The 21,632-nt window shown below is 38.0% G+C and overlaps 1 protein-coding gene across 3 annotated transcripts in view; it reads left to right on the top strand.

Annotated features, from left to right (window-relative positions):
- THSD4 (thrombospondin type 1 domain containing 4) overlaps nt 1-21,632 on the top strand; it is a 238,897-nt gene that overhangs the window by 133,556 nt on the left and 83,709 nt on the right. The window contains exon 1 of one of the 3 annotated variants that reach the window (XM_058846882.1): nt 13,952-14,176. The exons of the other annotated variants lie outside the window; for them this stretch is intronic. Coding sequence (XP_058702865.1) covers nt 14,105-14,176 — 72 coding nt within the window. The 5' untranslated portion in view covers nt 13,952-14,104. Of the gene's footprint in view, nt 1-13,951; nt 14,177-21,632 lie in introns of those variants that run through there. 3 annotated transcript variants of the gene reach the window in all.

Genomic DNA, 21,632 nt, shown 5'->3' with positions numbered 1-21,632 from the left:
GTGCTAAAGCCTTATTGAATTTATGGCAGAATGCAGAATTAGATGCAGGATTGTCATGTGTTGCATTAAAAGTCTCCTCTAGAGCAAATTCATTAGAACTTAATTTCTTTTAAAATTGAAAGTTTATATTTCTTAAGCATAATTCCAATCCACTTTTCTGAACTTGAAAGTAATTCAAAAAGAACTTCCAGCTCAGAAACTTGTTGTAAATCTCTCAGTTATACGCATACTGTACAAATTATGACCAAGATGGGTGCAGCATGCTATACATTCAAAGGTTTGACTCTTAGAGAAATATTCTCCGTAGTCTTACTATAACCCAAGTAAAAGCAGAACTACCTTAAAATAATTTTTCAAAACTCTCTGTGGTCAACTGATCACATCTGATAAAGTGGTAACAGCCCTTATTGCAGAGCAAGTGTTAGCTGTCTTTTCTCCTTGTGCTTTAGCAATTACATTGTTGTGTTTGACTTCAAATTCTTAGTTGATTAAATGCATGATTTGCTTTCGCACTTTTTTCAGAATTGCACTTCTAATAATTTTCTTTGTCCCTTCAAGTGTAAGATGCACCATCCTGTAACTGATCAAACTGTCCTGCTGGTTTTCAGTTTGAAAGAGGAATGTTAAATTAAGCATAATGGGGATGTCTTTTGCATTAAAACCCGATATATTCTTCCAATTAAAACAATGTGTTAGACTACTCATAACATGAAGTTGTTGAGAGAAGACATTTGTTAAGGTAGGGGTGTCTGTGTTGTTTTTTCTCAGCCATATAATGAACAGTCATTGCTACCCACTATTGCGTTCAATTAAATAAATAGATTGTTTTAATCTAGAGGTACCCTTTACCATGCTACTGTGAAATACGGGCTTGTATATTTCTGTAGGGATTTTGTTCTTTTTTTTTTCTAATTTTTATGCAAAATGACCAGGTGACAACAGCAGACTTTCTCAATTCTAAAATTGCTGTGAAAGCTATATTTGATTTCAAATCGAAACCTGTCCATCACTTTGTGTTCCCATGTAAGTACAAGTTGTTTTTGTGATATAGCTATTTTGTGAAGGTGAAAATCAAGGACTGTGCAGGGCAATCGGCCCTCCAATCTAGAGATGTCCACCCTCCCATGGAGCTGAGGCCTAAAGGCCAGAAAGCTTCAGGTGACCCCCTAAGTGGAAGCCCTTAGGCAGGCGCTGCTCTCAGCCTCATGGCAGCGGGAGCTGCCCCCAGTGTCTCTTGCAACACTTTCAAATTCTGTATACCTCAAGTAGATTCTGTGTATCCCCTTTGTCCTTCCCCTTTTCTCTGCTCCTGAACCCTCAGCTAGCTATTTCTGATCCTCCCATATAAAGCCCTGCACCCTCAGACAGACTGGAGCTCTTGTTGCTGGCACATTTCACAGAGCGCATCCTTTGTGAGGAAGGCTCTGTCTCTGAACTCCATCCGAGGCTCTGTCTCTTGCCTCTTGTGTCCCAGGGTCTGACCTGCTGTTCTGGGGACCCGGCTCACGGCACTGGGGTCGCGCTGTGCCCCGAGTGCTCCCGTCAGGACGCTTCTCTAGGAAGGTGGCGGCACCCCAAGGCCACCGCTCACCGCGACAAAGCACTGCTGTTGGATTCTCCATGTTTTGAAAGCCCTGCTTGCCAAAGATGTTCTTGTATTAAATAAGCAGGATAATATTGCAAGAGGAATGTGAAGGAGCATTAATATGGCTGAGTGAGGCCCTATATGTTTTCCTTTGAAATATCTTCCCTGCTTGCCAAACCACCTTGGCAGGGAATAGCATGAAGCCTAGATGGGGAATTATGGATATGTCCTATATTTTTCTCCACAATGAAAGGAATAATCTGTGGCTCCTACACAGATTGAAAGGCAGTGATTGAAAGTGTTGGGGTGGTAGGAGAGACCTACTGAAGGGCCTAATTGGTAATCTCCTAAAATATCCTTGGAAGCTGATTATGCTCAGCCTAATAGTACATAGAATAGGTGACCTTACATTGAGATTTCTAGAAAACTTTTCTTAAATATATTGTTCTTCTAGATATGGATATGAGAATATTTGCTAAGTATAGTATCTGACTTTGACTCCTTCACAGTTAAAGTTTTTAAGAGGAAGGGAAAAAATCAATTTTTTTTTTCTAAAAAGAAAGGTTACCAAGTTGAAATCCAGTCCTTACTAAACAATTCTTTAGTGTCTCTAGGTTGCAAAAAATTTTGGTAAATTATGATATATTACATGTCCTAAGAATGAGATTTTAAAAGCTTTTTTAAGATAAATGTCTGGTATTCTATGGTAATATTTCATAATTAATATTTTCATTCAAAGAGAAGTGCTTGATTTAATTCTTTGTCTATTTTGGCTTTGGATGAGTAGTCATTAGGGTTCCATGGCAGATTGAATTTCTTTAATGACATTTCCCACCATATTTTAGCCTCTATACTGAAGTATTATCTTGATCCACTAGCACATTAGGTGTTTAGGAATTTGAAACATTACATATTATGTATGAATTAGACTTTTGGTCTAGCATATTGTGCAGAATTTTGAACTGCAAGTTTTTATCTATGAAGTCTTTCATAAGAGAGAAGAATGTCAGTTCTTTTAAGTAAGAATATAAAAGAGAAAAATCTGTGTCCTATTAGAAAAATGAAATAAATGGTTACTGAGATTGAAAGAGAAGCAAACAGTTTCCAATCAACCCCACCTTTTCTGATTAAATATAAATTAACTAAGGCACTATAAAACAGCTACTTACTTTGCAAGCCTGAGAGAGAAAAAAAATACCATAGACCCAGCAGTTCAAAATGTTATTTGGATATTTGTGGTTAAGAACAGCTGCTGAAAACCTTATCATCTCTCTTTATTTGGTTTTTTCTTGGAAAGGGATAAAATGACCATAATTGTAAACTTGCTTCTAAAACAAGTAATGACAAATATGTAAACTTAAATAGACAAAACTGCCAGTGTGGAAATTGTGTGGCTGGATCTGTTTGCTTATTTGTCACTTGGGGAATTTATGTACCTGTGTGTGCCTTCATTCTCCGTGCAGCTGTCCAACATCATGGCAAAAACTAAAAAACTACAAGTGGACAAAAAAAAGTAAAGATTAGATAAATATATTTTAATTTATTTTTTTTTTAATTTTTAATTTTGTCATTGTTTTGGATGCTTGCACGAATTCAAATCTTGACAATATATCTAAACCAGCAGTGGTAAGTGGTTTGCAAAATACATGTGAAAAAGGCAAATCAAATACAAACCAGGGCTGGCAGGGTTCTAACACTGGTACTGACGGCAGATAAGTACCTGGTGAGTACTATGGCATTGGACATGAGCTAGCACATGGAGCTGTACCTAAAAAGTAAGTGATATATTCATTGAGAAATAGCTCATTGTCAGGAAGTCTTCCCTGAAACTTTGTTGGAAAATGATTTGAGACATGCTCCACACAAATATGAAATTATTGTGTTGAAGAGATTTGGAGCTGTGCAGGAAATCTTCCAAAGGAAATCTTCCTTCCACAATGAAGGAATGTTCTGTGGGTTTTATTCACTTGATTCTTGTTGGAATTCTGATTGTTTTCCAGCCATGTGATGCTGTTGGCTGCACAGATGTGCTTTTACAACCAGATTTCTCAAACAGTCTGGTTTTATGTCTCTCCACGGGCCTTTAAGATTAGAACTGGTATTATTGCTAGCTTTAACCCACGTAGACAGTCTGAGTATGGGGATAAAGTAATCAGCACCATTTGTGTCTTTCAAAATACACATAGAGAATGTTTCCTCACTTCCTTTGTTCCAGGTGACCTTTTAAGAAGTAATTTTTTTCTTAGTGTTCCTATTAGATTTATTTCTAGATTTATTTACACCTTGTTACCAGCAAACAGTATTTCAAGATTTTATGCCATTGTATAGAGATTTAACATTGTAAAATTAAAACTGAGGGCTTGAAAATATCTATATATCTATATCTATATATATATATACTGATTTTAATATACCAAGGGTTAAGAATTATATATAACTGCTTACAAATCAAATGGCATGCTCAGTAACTTCTTAGGAAAAGTTTTCAGAGTACCAAACAATCTCATGCCGTCATTTTGGGCTTGACTCTCCTTATATAGTAGAGAAGTGTGCCTGAATTTGGACAAGTTGTTTGTCCCATGAGAAAATTTGACAGTACTGAACTTGTTTCAGTTGTAGGATTCAGGAAGGAAAATTTCAAGTTAAATTATACTGGGTGTGCTCTGGGTACTCAGAAAGTCATCAGCTGTTTATTCAAGTATTTATCAGTTTTCTGAGTTGCTAATCCAGTAGTAAATGAAATATTTGAGACACAAGAATGTCTAATTATTTTACGATGCTCCTTATCTAGTTTGAGCTGCATATGAATTTTCAGAATTCATACACATGCCATGTAGCTTAAGATTTAACATAATCTGTAGCTATATGGTTCCAATTTCCTGTGTAGCAGAAATCAGCCACACAGAATTGATAATTTTCTCTTCAGAAATGGTATGTGCATTTGAAAGACACCTAGAAAAATGGAATGAAGTCTGCTCTACCTGTGTGCTTTTAAGCATGTGGGACCAATGTCCAGACAGCTGGAAGACTCCACATCCACTGAAGGTTCACTTGGTTCTAACAGGCAGCATGTGTACAACAGGATTACTTTGTAAGCAAGCACGTTTATAAGATAAACTATCCAAAAAATCTACTGTATAAACAATCAGATTCCCCAGAATTTTGTTTTTATCAAGGCAATAAAGATGCACAGTTTCTATTTATTTAGAGAGTTTGTTCATTTTTTATACATTATACATCTGCAGAGAGAGAGAAGCCTTGTTCTAGCACTGCAGCTATGCTTCTAATTTGTACCTAATTTGCACCAGCAGTGATCTGCTGGTGCTGTGTGTTTTTTACCTGGCATGGACCCCCAGTGATGAAAAATGAACCTTTAGTCTACTGTCAGGGTAGATTTTGACCTAGGCTAGTGTTAATTCTTTTAATTTGCAATGCATTCAAGGCAGGCAGTTCCTTCCTGATCCTGAGATCAGACAGTCCTGTTGGTAGAGACGGTGAATTGGGAAGATAGAATCAAACAGAATATGGAGAGATTTTTGGGAAGGAATAACTGCATATTTGAGTCAGAAGTTTTGGAACTGGATGGGAAAAGTTGAGGTGTGCTTGCTGCCCGAAGCATAGGCTATGGTACTGTGAAATTAGTTCTCTCTGCTCACTTCAGGTAACTTGGGATGTGTAATGAAGTTACTTTGGAAACCTTCCTCCTCTTTCTTCCTGTTTTTGGATTCTGGATGAATGTTTAATCCACGGCATTTGGACCAGCATTGCAATTAAATCCCAAGTTTTTAGTCAAACATATACATTTCTTTTGGCAACCAAATAGCTATTTTCCTTCTTTTTTCCTGTCAGAAGAGGGTGGAAGCTTGGTATTCCTATAAACTATAAAAAATACAATTGGATCATGATACAAGTCTTCCAAGATTTTTTCTATTCATCCTTTGGATCTTAATGTGTGATTCAGTACCACTGTGACATCAGAGAACAGAGGTGACTGTGCAGTGGGATTGTCCTTGGCTCTGGTTCTCCAGCAGTATGACTTCTGCTGGATGTTGACTTTTGTTCCATGGAATGCTGCTCTAGTCCTGTTCCCTAATTAGTTTGTGTGCTATGTGCAGTACTGACTCCTTCTGAGGTTACCTCTATTTCAAGACTTTATCTGCTGCCAGATACAATCTCTTACCTTCTTCCTGTTGCTTGGTTGATTTCTGCTAATGCTGGCCTTCTATACACACGGTTAGAAAAGTGAATGTTGGCCTAGGCACAGATGTTCAGGGCTCTGATGATTCTAATGGCTCTGATCAGCCTGTTGCTCACCTGGGCTACCTCAGCAGCCACATTTAAATTCAGCCCTGGGCCTCCAGTCCTGGCTTGAGCTGCTTTAGAGGCAGCCTTGGTGTGGCTCAGGCTCAGCCCTGTGTTCCCCTGGCCAGGAGCCTGCTGGTCTGCACCCTGCTGCATGGATTGGCTTGGCCCTGGGCCTGCCTTGGCACTACAGACTTGTTTGGCCCTGGATCTGCCCTCCCTGGATCTGCCCTCCCTGGATCTGCCCTCTGTGATGTGCAGTGGCAGTGGGATGGAGTCCTGGCCAGTGAAAGCACACGCCTTGCTGCCCTTGTTGGAGCTTGACACCTGACTCCCCATCCCTTAGGGAGCAGCTGCCACTGCTCCCTGACACTTTTTGGAGGTGATTGATACTGTTGTGTTGCTTTAGTAAAGTAGTAAGCATGAAAAATATTGGCCAGCTTTTGCTGAGCTTTCTCTTCATCTTTGGTTGGCAGGAGGTGATGCTCATTTCTTGTGAAAGTAGATTCTACCATAATGTTTTTTACACAGTTTCCATCTGCATGTTGGCCTAGCATTTGCTACACTTGATCCACTCCAGGGAAGGATTCACAGTGATCTTCAAAACTCTGTTTTCTTCAGTCTCAAAGAATATCATTACTGTTTTGAGATTTTTACCACTGTAGAAAATAACAGGTCAGGGAACGTATATGCAGGAAAACATGTTCTACCAGGGCTTCTTCCTCTTAATTTCAAGAATGTTTCCAAGCAAAACTGAAAATTACAATTACATTCACAATCCTACCTGGTTAGTTTTCTCGTGGAGACAGTTTGTTCCCACCATTTTATTATTGCATGTTTAAGATAGCTGTCATTTGTCAGCGGGACATTTGGGAAAATGGGTGTTACCATTAAAATCTAGTTTCCAGGTTTTTAGTTTTGGATCTGAAGAGACTCTGCTTTATAATTCTGTCCTCATAGGAGTACTCATGGATTAGATTGTGGCCTATTGTGTTATGTCATTTGGTACTTTTTTTTTTTTTTGGTACTTGTCTGTTTATTTGGTTTTATAATTAAAGCAGTCATGGGATCTAGATTTTGTTGTATCTTTAAATTACTTTCTACCTGTAGAATTAGAAGTATCAACCTTAATCCCTCATGAAGAAGTGGAAGGTTTGAAAATATCCTCATTCAAACTCATATTTAAAATGCTTTGCCTAGGAGGAGGTTTATTTTCCCAGGAAATAAATATGCATTATTTGTATAATTTATAATTAACTTGATGTGGTTACAGATTATTTAGAATTTTTCATGGGGATTTATTTTTTTAATGGACCAACCAACTTTGTCTCATTTCTTATTTTAGGTAAAGTATCCAAATATAACACTGGTACCAAGTTTAAGTTTATTCCAGCTTCGTGGCAGTTGTGAAGGAATGGGTTCAAATATTTTAAAGGGTAAGGTCTGCTTTTCCTTCAGGTCCTATTTTTAGTGGCTGCTCATTTGCCACACTTCAACAGGAAACACAGATCCAAATGCCTTATGTGAAACTTGGGTGATGAGAGGTAGTTTTCCAGAAATATGTGTCTCTTTTTTCATGCAAACAGAAAAGGAGATTAAATAGGATCCATCAAAGAACTCTTTTCCTTTTGGTTTCACCACTCTTGTGTATAGGAAGAGGAAGAAGACAGCATGAATAATGTTGAATAATATGTTATGAAAATACTTAAGAAAATAAAATCAAAGTTGAAGTGTGAGGAGAACCAGAATATGGTGCTAAAAATCTCAATGCCTTATTAGGAAAACAAAGACATTGATTAACAAACGCAGAAATAATTTTTTTTTCCACAAGCTGAATGGTGGTCATAAAAATTAGAAGTTCAAAGAATGGTGTCCACTTGCTCTGTAGTCAAAACATAGTGTTGGTCAGAGGAAGGAATGCCTCATAAAAGTCATCTCATTCTCCTTGCACTATGCAACTACTGTCTGGGGAGGGAAAGAGGTGCTATGAGAACTTGGGATATAAACCTATCATCAAAATACAGAAAATTGGAATATGGCCATGAAAAATACACATTTCTAGCCCAGCCCTGGGCAGGTGATAACCCGAGGTCCTTTGCTTCCTCTAGCACACTGTAATGCCAGAAAGGGGAGAAGGATAATAGACTTAGTAGTGAAGAAAAGATTCAAGATGATAAATCAATTCGAGGTTAATATTCAGCTCTTTGAAGTTCGACCTTCTTAGTAAAGTCTGGCTTTCTAATCAAAAGTTTTAGCTTTAAGAAGTCAAGAGCAGGAAGAAGAGGAAGGAAATGCTCAGATTTCCTTTTCAGGGTCTGAGTGTAGTTTAAAAGCACCATGCACTACCAGTACCATGGTAGTAAGAGGAGAAAATGGGATGGTCATGAAGGTAACTTGTTTTTATGGAGGGAACTGACAACTTCCACTGCTGTAACCTGTGCTGGGCTGCCCTAAGTATAGAACAAGGTTTGCAACTTGCTTTGTAATGCTGTTTTCACAGGATGTCATAGTACCTTTTTAATGGTGTGTGCTTTCTAAACTGATCTCTATTTCCTTACAAAAGAGAAAGAAAAAGATGAGAAACAGAGAAGAAGTCAAACTTGGAGTGACTTTAGATGACAAACAAGTGGAAAAATGAGGATTGTGCAGTTTAGGAAGGGAAATAAGCAGGAATAGAAGTTGAAAGCTGGAAAGTAGTTAACCAATAGAAGTATTAGGACACAAAGTATGTGGATGTGAAAGTATGGAATAATTGATTACAAACTCTTTAAAGAGAATTTTTGCACAGCAACCCTTTGTCTTTTCCATAACTGTACAGTGGGATCAAAAAATTATTAGACATATAGATTGAGAAATCTCTACCTTCATTATGTAAGGCAGCAGCGGGAGACGTGCTGCTCCATGCAATGGAGTCTTCTGGTAGCCAAACAATATTTCAGTTTTAGGAACATAGCTATCCCCTTAAATGCTTCTTTGTGCAAGAAATTGTGTGAAGTCAGCTACTTTCCTAACAAAAAAAAGTTGAGCAAAAGGGTACAAATAAAAGCTGTGAGTTACTTGGGGAAGTGTTTTTCATATGCTAAATGGAGTTAAAACTTCAACCAAGAAAGAATGCTGAGGTGCAGTGGAATATGTGTGAGGCTCTGGGACTTGTTTCCTCCAAGGTGTTCCATGTCTGGGCTTCCCTTCACAGGGCTCCATGTACTTAACCTTCAGGCTGCAATCATAGCTCACCCTTTGTCTTCCTCCCCAAGCTGTGGGGGTTTGGTTTTGGTTTTTTTGAACATTTTTTTGTTGAATGGCATCTATAAAAGTCCAAGTCCCCCTTAGTTCTTCTTGTACATATTGTGATTTCATCTGCTGAAATCCAGGTTCAGTGTGATCATGGCTCTTCCAAAAGGTCTGCAATAGAAAGAACTGCTTTAGCTGTAGAAGGCAGAAGATAGGAGAGAATAGAGAATCTCTTTCCCACTTTCATCACCCTGCCTGCCAGTGAAATGCAGAAACCAGGGGAGTGGATGTGTACACCTTCACTGGGGTAAAGAAATCCCACAGTGGTTCAGCTGCAGTATTTCCTGAGTCCAAGAAGGTAGGGTAGGGAAAGGCATTTTTCTGCATCATCCTTCTCAAGTACACTGGGGTTTTTTCAAGGAAAAGACATTCTTTCTGCAGTCTAAATTACCTCTCTGCTCAGGCACAAATAATGTGGCAAGCAACTTCTTTATTTCAAGTGTTTAATTTAATTCAAACATTATTTAAAAATAAAAATAAAATAGCCTTGTAGAAGAAGTTGTACAATGTTATGGCCAGTGTCTTTCAGTACTTCAGGCTAAAGGACAGTGGTAATTTATTCTAACCTTAATACATCTGAATAATTAATTCAGAAAGGAATGCTTGCTGGAAAAAATGAAATGAGGTAATGATTGGAAATGCCTATCTGACAGCTATAAATATGGCAGCCATCTTTACACATGACTTCATCAACATAAAAATTTTCTCCGTTCTTTTTTTTAAATAACCTGTAGATCACCAATTGGAAAAAATGACCAATTAAAATAAAACCAAAGCACACTAGATTTTCCACTTGATCATGTAATTTGTACTGAATTTCTTGTACATTCAGCCTTCTTCCTCCTCTGTTAAAATTTTGCATGGAACATTGAAATAAAAACCTAACACATTTTCTTAAATACTAGTAGAATATGCAGTGTCTACTGCTTTTCCTGTTAGTGATTCCTGGAAGATGGTGTCTGCCCAAAGCAAATGAATGCCATTTTAAATACTTGAAACAGTATTTAAAAGAAACAGTTAAAGAACTTGTTGGTTATTCTATAGCAGGAAAATTGTTCTGGCCTTTATTTTTACTTTTAAATAGTTCTTTGGTTTAGTGTTTCAGCTAAGCAGATTCAGTGGCATTGATGTTGCACCTGTAGTGACAAAACATGAATTAATTATTTTCATTTGTATGCAAAATGCACAGAAATTGTCATTGTCTTCTTGTGAAGACGCTCAGCCTGAAATATGTAGTCATACTCCATGTTATGTTGCTTTAAGAGTTTGAGAGTTAAGCTCTACAAACATTGAGGCTGTAGGAAGTAGAAAGGAAGTCTTTAAAAGCTTGACTCATGTTTTGTCTATTATTACTTTTATATTAGGAATTTGGTCATCTTTCTAAGCTAATATACCTTCAGCAGAAAGCAGTAGCTGTGATAATTTTGATAAGTTTAACAAACTTGTCCTCGTTTAAAATTCAGGTGCAATTGCCTCAGGAGGAAGGTAACAAGCAAACGTCATAAACTAATTGATATTTACAAACCCTTTGAGACTGACAGCTAATTTTTTCACAGATGAATGTCAGTACTTTCTTAATAAGGACTCTACTGTCCAAAGGTCCTTTTTTGTTTTGTGTATTTTTCTTTCTGGGAATAAGAGATAGGAACTTTTCCTCAAAAAATTCTGATTTTTTTTGGTTTTGGTTTTTCTTTTTTTAAACTATAATTTTGGATTTTCTGTCTCAATTATATACCTAAAATAGTTATGCTATTATTTTTGCTATGTTTCTAAGTAAAAATAAAGGGGTTTTTATGCTGAAATTACAGATAGCTTATTTCTTCCATTTTGGTGTTGCAAGGTACTTTGGTTTGTCTGTCTGCTACTGTACAACTTCATATCTGAAACAGCTCATCAGTGATAAACTGATTTTTTCTATTGTCCCAGTACTTTTGTAATTTCCACTGTAGTGATTGTTGAGGTTTGCAGAGTTCTGATCTCTGTTGCAGCAGTGCAAATTTGGCATAGTGTTAAGTTTCAAGTTGCTCTGTGCTGCAAAGAAAGGCTGTGCTTGTGCATATGAACCAGCACAATTCCATCCAGTTCAGTGGGCTAAAGCTTGAAGGCACAGCAGCAGGTATGAACAGATCTCTTGTCTGAACATGGAGAACACAGCACCAGCTTCTGAAATTCGGGAAGTTCTGCCTGTATTTTTCATAGAGAAAAAATTAAATGCATATGGAAGGAATTAGTTATATGACTTATTAAATGGGAATGTAGTACAGTTTTCTGTGCTTAGAAACTCACCCTAATAATATTCAGTTAGACTTCAATAAGGTTGTTAATAATTTGCAGAAAATATACTCCTCTTTGGAATGCTCAGCAGAGAGGAGACTAAAATCACAGGTACCCTTCATTTTCTTAAATTTGCTTTTCTACCTGCCATTAATGAAGAGAAGATTGGCAATATTGTGCCTGTGCTATATATTTATTCAGAAAAACTATTTCACTTTGTGAGGAGCAGCAAAACAAGACAGAGTTTAATTTTATGGAAGTGACAGTCAATGTGCATGAAGGAACTTTCATCATTGGAGCTTTTGTTACACACAGTCTGAAATGGTGTGTTCTTTTAAAACTTTTTCAAGCACTAAATCTATTTTCAGAGTATCATAGTTGCAGCTCTTCTGTTGGAAGTATTTTGAACTCCGGTTTAGTTGGCAGTTTGCTCACTATCCTTTTTCCTTTTGTGGTACATCTAGATATTTCAAAAAAATATGGAAGGACAGATTGGCTTCCTGACAGGGTTTTGATGGAAAATTTCCTTAAGTTTATTTGGCTTTACATTTTTAGTCTGAAGAGTTTGCCATAGGCAACCAGTGTACAAAGTACCTGTAATGGCAGCTCTGCATTTAGCTGTCAGCACCACGGCATAATCTGCAAACCTTCAGTTTGCCTTAAAAGGGGAGAAAGTACTTCTTTACTGTAGCTCTTGAAGGGAGGTGTTGTATTTGTGAGAACAACATAGTAATGGAGAGTTCTGGATGATTTTTGTCATCCAGACCTTAAAGTACCATTAAAGTGTCAAGTTTTCAGAAGCTGCAGATTTGGCTGCCAGTCACCATTCTTAAGAGTTCCCAGACAACCGCCTGTGATCATTCAGATCATGTGGAACAACTGCTCTTGAGGTCCATACTGAAACTCTCATTCTGGCTTCTTAAACGTCCTTAAGCTTGTGCTTCTCCCTCGGGGGGAGTCATCTGAAGAGGATTCTTGTGCCATTGAGACCCCCAGTCCTGCCTGGCCTGCGTTGCAGGGTCTCCTCCCTCGCAGAACTCGGTGTTCGCAGGTACTGCGGTGGTGCTGCCAGGACCACAGCGCTGCAAGGCTGTGCATCAAAAGGGGAACAAAAGGTTGACCCATGAAAGGTGGCCAGCTGATTTGAGAGGTGAAAATGGGCAGGCTTTTCTGTAGGTGCTGAACAAAAACAGCGTTGTGAGACAGGTTAGGCAGGAGAAGGTGGCATCTTTATGGGCAATAGTGGGGGTCTGTAAAAGGACAGATGTACAGTGACAATGAGGTCTAATTAATAGAGGTCAGATTTTGCCTTGCTGGAGAACCAGATATCCAAATGGAACAGAATCTGGACTTTTAGCAGCAGCACAAATGCTAATTTTCTATACTGCTTTGGGAATCTGACTGTATTTAATTGCAGTTCTGAGGAAGACTATTTTATCTTTCACCTCTCATTGGAGAGGAAAAGAATGGTTGGTAAAGCTATTTTTAAAATAGCCTGAGGACTCTGATATACTCAGCTGTGTATACAAAGTTCACCAAATTACAAAAAGAAATATAATACTTAGTAATGGTGTTCTTCTCAATTTCACCAACATTTTTACTTCCTGCCTCCTAAAATGTTGAGATATTTTCAAGTACCTGTATTGTGAGTTCATGTGGTTTACTGTCTGACATACGAGACCAGGTTATTCTTGGGTCATATTTTTGAGATTTCCCCTGGAACCATATGGATAAGAACTATGTATTTACATGAAAGATGAGAATATAGTGTGTTTTTTTGACTTCAGGAGTTGGAACTTTAAAAAAGGCTTGCTTAGTCAAAGCAGGTCATTTGATGGGTTGAATTGTTATAAATCAAAATTTCTTTTCTTCAGCTATAATATACAAATGAAAAAGGGACTACATCCATATCCTACTGCAGGATTATCCTAAAGGAAGGAGGTCCATTTCAGGAAGCAGTTGTGACATTCTGGAGAGGGAATGGGCACCTGGGTTCCCCTGGGCTGTTGCCCTGGGGCCAGGGATGAGAGGCAGCCGGTTCTGAGGATCAGGCAGGATCAGGCTGCAGGACTGTGGTGTTGTAGGGCTGACTGTAAGGCCACAGGTTGCTTCCTGGTTAGATTTCAATTTATGATTTATGTATTATAAACTTGTTAATAAAAGGAGGTGCTGTACCTTTAAGTAGCACATGCCGTCTAACCATCACCAGGCATCTCTTGCAGCAGCTTTAGGCTGTTTCTCCAATCATGCCTGCCTAAGTCAATAACGCTTTGCCAAAGCTCCTCGTGCATTAAAGGTTAGCGTTTAGCTTGTTCCATGAATCACAGCAGATGCATAACTTGGCAGTGACCATTTCTGTCCCTCCCCTTCTTCGCTTCATACTGACTGCAGCCCCCCAGCTCAGAGCTGGCCGAGCCCCCTCCCCCAGCAGGGAGAAGTCATTACATGAAGAGATCAACTTACCAGTTGTCTTCAGAGTGGCTGAGAGCAAAGCTCCTGGTCGGACCGTGAGTGCGAGAGAAAGGGGGAGAGGGAGACAGCCTCGTACCTCCAGGAGCTCAGGCTGTGATCCTGAGACACAAGTGCATCTGCTAGCTGTTAGTACTTGGCACAGGGTTTGCTCCTCCAGGCTAGCTCTAACTTTGGGTAATAATGTTTGTCAGCTACCTGATACTAACGTTGCTCTGCTTTCAAACAGCAGTGTTAGCAAGACCTGGGGGTGAGGTAAGCAAAATACAATGTCTTGTCAAAAATCCTCTTGTCACGGTTGCGTTTTCTTGGTATCTGTTAGGATGGACTGGGAATGATTTTTATGCTATTAGACATTTTAGAATTGTGTTGTTTGTGTTGAGTAAAAAGCTTTTGCCTTGGTTTAGTTTTGGGGGTTTGTTTTGTTCGGGGGATTTTTGTTTGCTTTTTTGCTTTGGGTCTGTTTGGGGTTTTTTTGGTTTTGTTTCTTTTTTCTTTTCAAAAGCCAAAAGGTACTAAAGGAGAATAGTTTGAAACTTAACTTGTCTGGATTTGATATACAATACGCTTTCTGTAAGAGATGACTAATTTGTGAATTTTTCTTTACTAACATAAAGAGAAATATGATACTCTGCAGCAGTAGATGGTAGCATTTTGTTCATATTTTCTGCAAAAAATGTGCGCCAGTGAAAAAGTTTTTTCACAGGATACATTTTGGGGATGTGAGCATGTAAAAACTCCAGGCTTCATTACTTTAATAACATTCTTTTTGTGCAAATACATGTAATGTTTAGTCTGGGGCAGGGCAGAAAGAACTTGATTTTTTAAAAACTGTATATCATATAATTAAAGAGAGACTTTATGCGTTCCTAATATTCCTAATTCCTAAATCTTGAACAGTGGAATAGAATAGCTCTTTATATGCTTTAAAAAGTTGCTGCTTGATTTATGAAGAGCCATTTTCCAGATTTTTGTCCTCATCAGAGCAGTTTGTCATCAAGTACTTACTTCATACCAAAGCAGAAATTTTCAGCTACTCTTTTGCCATTTTGGAAATAATTCAGCAGGCGTGGTACTATTAGATATAAAATATTCCATCTAATGAAATTACTTGCAGAAAACAGATTTGATACTCATTCTCCCTTGCTCTACCTGAAATGGGATGTACATTTTAAACGAATCATTGGATAATTTTGTTCCATAAATATGCCTTCCTTAAGTAAATCTCCTGAAAACAGTGGTTCTGCTTTAAAGCTTTGTCTTTTATTAGTGCTGTCATAACTCAATAGTAGCCTAATGAAGTCCAGATCAATTACTTTCCCTGATAAAGGTGGAAGTGAACTGGAAAAAACACCTTGTCCAGCAGTGTGTGATTGACACTCTGTGTAGCTCACATGTCTAGAAATAAATTTTATTTTGCTTGCAGGATGTTTTAATAAGAGAATCTGTAGCAGCTTTGATTCAAGAAAATGTCTCTTAATGAAATCTTGTGCTGCCTTTGATCTAGTTAAAGCAGGGAAAAGTTTTCAGCAGAGTCTCAACAAATTTAAATGGTTTGATGATCAGAGCAACTGGAAGCTGATCATTGCCCTCTAGTTGTCACAGAAGTTTTTCACTTCCTGGTTGATTGTTATGGAGCACAGAAAATGATAGATGGACTCACCTGGTTCAGACTGAGGGACCTTAAAATCTGTGGTGGCTCATATGGAAAATATTTCTGTCACCACTGCATGCACATGTGGTCTTCAGAGATCCATATAAAGAACAAATCTAGAGCAGCAGCAGTGCTGCCTGCCAATTATCCTCGTTAGCAAGTAAAATAAAAGCAATGCTGTGTTCTTACCTGGAAATTAATTTCTGCTGTAAAAGTGCAATGTGGAATGTTTTAGCACTGTGATCCATATGCCAAGTACTTTAAACTGGTGAGTGTTTTTCTTGGTTTTTCAGCTAATTCAGCAGACAGAATATAAAAAATGGCCTGTTGCTTTATCAATTAATTTTAGGTTGTAGATCTTAGTGTAGGTAGGGGGAAATTTTGTCCTTTATTAAGTTCATATGCTTAATTTTTGAAATTCCATAATAAAAAATAAGCTGTTTCTACTGTTATTAATATAATATTTCTTTGTCCTGTATTGTAAGAGACCACCCGATAATCTTGTGCATTTCTCTGCTCCAGCTGCAGAACCTTGGCTACATAAATATTATTTCTCTAGGAAATTACTCTGTAAAGATTTTTCCTGTGGTTGACAGTGAATTGAAGACAGAGAAAATAAGTGAGAAGCCATTTTTTAAAGGAACCTGAATTGTCATTTTGTGCTCCTTTGAACTGTTTTGTAGACTTCTTTGAATATTTTAATTGATTTATAGGTATGTATTTTTAAAAGTTCTGCTCATAAAAGTGTCAGTTTTTGATAGATTATGAAGTCAATGGGAAGTTGCTTTTCTTGCCAGCTTGTTTTGTCTGTATTTTAATGCTGCAGAACTCTAACTGTTCAAGAAACAGAAAGTAACAAAAATTCAGGTATTATGTTTTTTCCCCATATAATTCTTGAGGAACCCCTAACACTTGTTCTAATGTGTGTATGATTATGTTCTGCTTTTCATTTGTTGTTGATTTAAGGCATGACTTGGCATGAAGTCAGTGAAACTGCATTGCATCACTTTTCCATCCATCCAGGAAGGAAGGAAGGTTGTATAGATTTGCAACTTGCACCATATTTGTATGGCTAAACCCAAAGCTTGTGTGTGTGCGCTTCTCAGAAAACAAACACATCTAACTCCTAGCAAAACAATGCTTAATCAAGGTTTCATCCTTCTCACTTCTTTGATCTGGTGGTTTGGAATCAGCTGTAGCATGAAAATTGTTTGTTTGACTAGATACATTGGGTTTGAGAAATCTTTGACCAGTAGGAATTTCCTGAGGAATAGCCCATCCCTGTATTTTCAGATATTCTTAAATCTATCATTATTCTTCACTCACAAGCAGGTAGCCTTTTAAACTTTCTTTTCTCAGTGAACTTGTCAGATATTTTCATTTGAAAATTTCACACACCTTGGGATTTTAGTTGATTCAACTGAATTTTCCTATTTTAGTAGTTTCTTTAATCCCTTACAAATTGACCGAAATTCAGTACTGTCAGCCCTATCTCCCTTAGTACAGGTTTCAGTGAAGCTGTGCAGATGTTCCAAAGACACCAGCCTGGATTCTCAGCAATAAAGCAAAACCAAATTGTACCATCCTGAGTTTGGTTTGAATTGTTTTCTGTTAGTGTTTTAAAAAATTCAATGTAGCTGACAAAATGTGTGCACAATGGGAAGGAAGCCTCACATATAACTTCTGTGTTGATATGATTTCTATTTTAATGTGGTAAGTAATCATAATTTGACTAATCATCAAAATACATGCTCTTTGACTTAATACAGAACTTTGAGCATGTTTAAGTGAACAGGAACAGGTTTTAAGATATCTAATTATTTTCTGTTCTTGAGCAGTAGTTGTTCAGATAACAGCATGTTTTGCCACATTAATCAAGCTGTTTATAAAAGCAAAAGTTCTGTTTAAATGTGTAGATATTGTTTAGCTTAAGAGTATTGAATACTAGATGCTGTTCAGCTTTCTTCATAAAGTAGTTCGACATGAAGTGTAGAAGATATTAAACAGTGTCCTAGAGAGCTGTTTTAATATATTTTTATTATAAATAAATTTCACAGATGTGAAATGCTTCCCTTTGGAATTCGGGCATAAAGAGGGTGAAAAAGTCACGCTCCACCCACTAAAATGAGTCAAGGGAGCCTGAGCAACTGTAAGTGAGATTCTTGGTGTGCTGCAGACACTGCTGGTTCTCATCTGTGGCTTCTGGGCCAACAAATGGAGCAGTTGTTCTACACCGTGTCCCAAGCTGCAAGAGCAGGAACAAACAGGCAGGAGTGCAGGGGGACCTTACTGCCATGAGCTCCTGTTTGTTTCCACCTCCACACTGCCTGGCCTCTCTGAGGTGTGTAGCTTGTCCACAGGAACCAGAGAGGCAAAGCAAACTTGCCAGCATTTTAAAAGATCATTCACTGAACAAGTTCAGGTGTCACAATCCCCACTGTACAAATGCAACCCATTGCAAGAAACAACTCAGTGTTCATCCCAGTGTTTTTACTTATTTCCATGTACTACAATATGATTGTAGGTCATGGATCATATCTGTGGTAGCCATGTAAGATATGTTGATCTTGCTCGAGCAAGAAGGAAGAATACAAAAAAAAACCCCACAAAAGACCCTGAACACCCTGAGGTCTTTGCCCTTTTGACACTGTATCTTGACTGACTGTTATCAAGGAGGAGCTCTCTTTCCTGAGATTTACTGGAGTAAAATTTCTGACCTTACTCTGTGGAATCTTCCAGTGTTCTGTTGTCAGACTGCTGCACATGTGGACATTGGTGTGTGCACTCGTGGAGAGGCAGGGAGACAGCTCCCCAGCAGGTCACATCTGCAGTAGCTAATGTGATTTTGGCTGTTTCTGTGAAAACGCAGCTTGGAGAGCAAATATGGCAATGCTTATGCTGCATGACTGTTGGTGGTCTTCATTTATTGCATTCAGCTGTACGTTACCAGCCATACTGGACTGGCCATAATTACTATTATATCTGTGGATTTTGTCATCTTATGATGTCCTGTGAAACTGTGCTGTTATACAGCTCTTACTTAGGAATTCCTGGGCCACATATGTAAAATAACATTTGGAGGCTCAAAACATTATCAGTAAGAACAGCTTTTACATATGCTTGAAAAATCAGCCTTTCTAGTACATGAATGGTTTTATGTCAGAGCAGTGTCTCAGAGAAGCTCTGTATGGCCAGGAGATGAACCAGTTAAGCTGTGTCTGCTCAGTTACCAGAATTGAGTTCAGCTGATGCCACACCTTCAATCATGGGCAGGGAGATCATGATGCAGCTCAATAAAACAAGCATTTCCATCTCTGACTTCCACAGGGCCAGCATATAAGAAAACATAATTTCTCCCACTGACATACAGACAAAAATAATTCCTCATCTCTGTACCTGAGTGTTTCCATCTGCAAGCCAAGGTTAATAGGGTTTCCACTGATTCTCTTGAGAAATTGATAGATCACCTTGACTGTTACCTTCCCATAAAACCCTTAACCCTTCTGTTTATGAAGCATGAGAATGTTTGAGAATGTTTGTGGACTGGTAACCAAGGAGGGATTGAACCATTTATTTATTTATTTATCACACTTTAAAAAAGTTTTTTGGATTTACTTTAAAATTACTTGAATAGAAAAAAAGAGATGGTAATTTACATATGGCAGTAACTGCTGAACATCTAAAAGGGAGACATAGGATAGTTGAAAAATAATCCTGTCAAATAAGTATCCACAGCCTTGGCCAGATTATAAGAATATTCTGTATGTATTGGTGTAAGTACGACAGTACACGTTTATTTGACCTCTGACATTCTTGCCTCACTCTCCCCAGCTTTATTTTCTGTCTCAACTGCAGCATTAGTAGTACAACCCTGGTTTGCTTTGAAAACTCTGGTGTAAACTTGGTGTAGTAGAATATTCAGTTTAGAGTTAATTACATTCTAGCAAAATGACTCAAACTGTGTTCTTTTAGCCTATGTGATTGAGGGAATAAATTTTCTTCCAATTTTATTCTCAGGATTTCTGTATGACATTAGTTTTTCCTGTGTGGTGTATCCGTGCCTATTCCTGTGGGAAAGACAGGACTGCAATCCCAGCAGAGTGGTGTGCACTGACCAAAGTCTGTAAGGAAATTTCCCTAATAGTTCTCTAGATCCAAAGTATTTTGGCTTTGGACTCTGGTTCAGGCTGTGCCGAGCTCCTTGTTCCATGCCATGGGCTTCTAAAAGATGGATTGAGGGCTACAGTAATTCCCACAGTAATTACAGCATCATGCTCAGTCCTAGCACAGTTCAACTAAATTCATTAAGTCATTACCAAAGGAATGGTTACGTGTGATGGATGAGCTAATTTTTTTTCTGAGACATGGTTCATAGACCATTTACTTGAAAGCTGTTCCAGAAACTTGGATTACTGATTAGATAGACATATGTTTAAATGAATTTACCATGAATTTTACACCTGGAAATACTATTTTCCCTAGAAACGAATAGTTTACAAAATACTTTCCTAATCATATTTCATTATCTGCATCCATTCTTTTGATTTGCTTAATATTTTTTTTCACTTTTGCTTTTTGACGTAATAATTCTCTTAAAATTGAATTCTAATGAATGTATTTTTATCAATGTAATGTAAATGCTTTTTCTTCTGGCACAGTGAGTTTAGCTCCTTTTCTGAGGATTTTAAAATTTGTTCCAAACATGCTGAGCATATAAATGGAGCAATAATTTAGAAGGCAGGCAGTTTATATTAGGATGTATTGAAAGGCAATCACAAACAGCAGAAAAGGAGGAAATAAAGATATAGTAAAAAAAATAAGTCACTCTAATTGTTTTATAAATCATAACAATCATTGTATAAATAGGTTTTTCTTCTAAAAACTCCTTTGGTTTTCCTATCTCTTTATGGCATTTTTATGAGGCTCTGAATTTTTAAGTGCTGTGATGTATAATAGGGCACAGGAATGTGTTCCAAACTCATAAAATCTTTAATTAAAAGAATGGAAATTCTTGTAAACTCCTGGTGGTTGCCTTTAAGTGATATCACTTCTTAAAACACTTCCCACTCCCCTTAGCCTGTGAGATTATCTTGCATTTTGTTACAGCACTGGTAGGTTCTGCCCATGGATGATGGGTACATTTTAGGGAAGCAAGCTGATTATTAGAATTCCCCAGCCTTTCTGGAAGAGAGACCTGGCACACAAAAGAGACTCTGCTGAGTAACTAAACAAATGCTTTGCTGTTAGAATCCAAATGGAATTTCGCTACCAGCTTTCCTGGAGGCACGCTGCTGTAGGTGGGTTACTGCAGTGCTCACTGAGCTGCTGCTCAGAGCCTTTGAGTCCAGAGTTTGGGGCAATTCTGCAGCCATCAGGATATAAATATATATATTATAAATATATAAATATAAAGCAAATTTTCAATGCATGGTGGAAAGACAGTGGGCAGAAGGGGACTGGTATGTGACACGTATCCCTGTCCTTACTTGTGCCGCTTTCTCCATTTTTCCTTCAGTATCACTTGCTGCTCATGGCAGCCAAAAGGACAGCAGCAGGGATCAATCATCATTCAGTGGTGTGTAAGGGCCCAAGGGCACCAGCACAGCAATTATATCACTGACAGCAGCTACATTGCTTCTCTTTAAAGAGCCCTGCTAAATGAGACACATGAAAGTGAAGCATGAGAGAGTATTAAATTAAAGGTTTGCCTGTGTATGTCATTGCCTGAAGCTGCTGATCTGTTCATGGGTTACAGGTAGCATTTTCCCAGCACATGGGTTGTGAGAAAGGTTAAATCGAGAGACAGAAGCTCCTGACAAATTTCCACTCCTACCTATTTGGCAGTCACAGGAGAATGAGGTGAATTAGGAGTCAATAAATTAATCTTCTAACCATAGCTGCTTTTTGACTGAAGCATAATGTTTACTTCCATATTTCATGGGATTTCTTCCCTAAATGTCATGATCATGGGAATAAATCCTCAAACATTTTTGACTTCAAGCCAATCTTTTTGTTATTCAAATTTTTAATCAAAATTATAAGGTTTTTTTTAAACTG

Source organism: Poecile atricapillus, chromosome 11, assembly GCF_030490865.1.
Source record: "Poecile atricapillus isolate bPoeAtr1 chromosome 11, bPoeAtr1.hap1, whole genome shotgun sequence".
In the NCBI taxonomy this organism is placed as follows: domain Eukaryota; kingdom Metazoa; phylum Chordata; class Aves; order Passeriformes; family Paridae; genus Poecile; species Poecile atricapillus.
The sequence above is the reverse complement of the archived record's forward strand: the minus strand, read 5'-3'. Positions and strand labels throughout refer to the sequence as shown.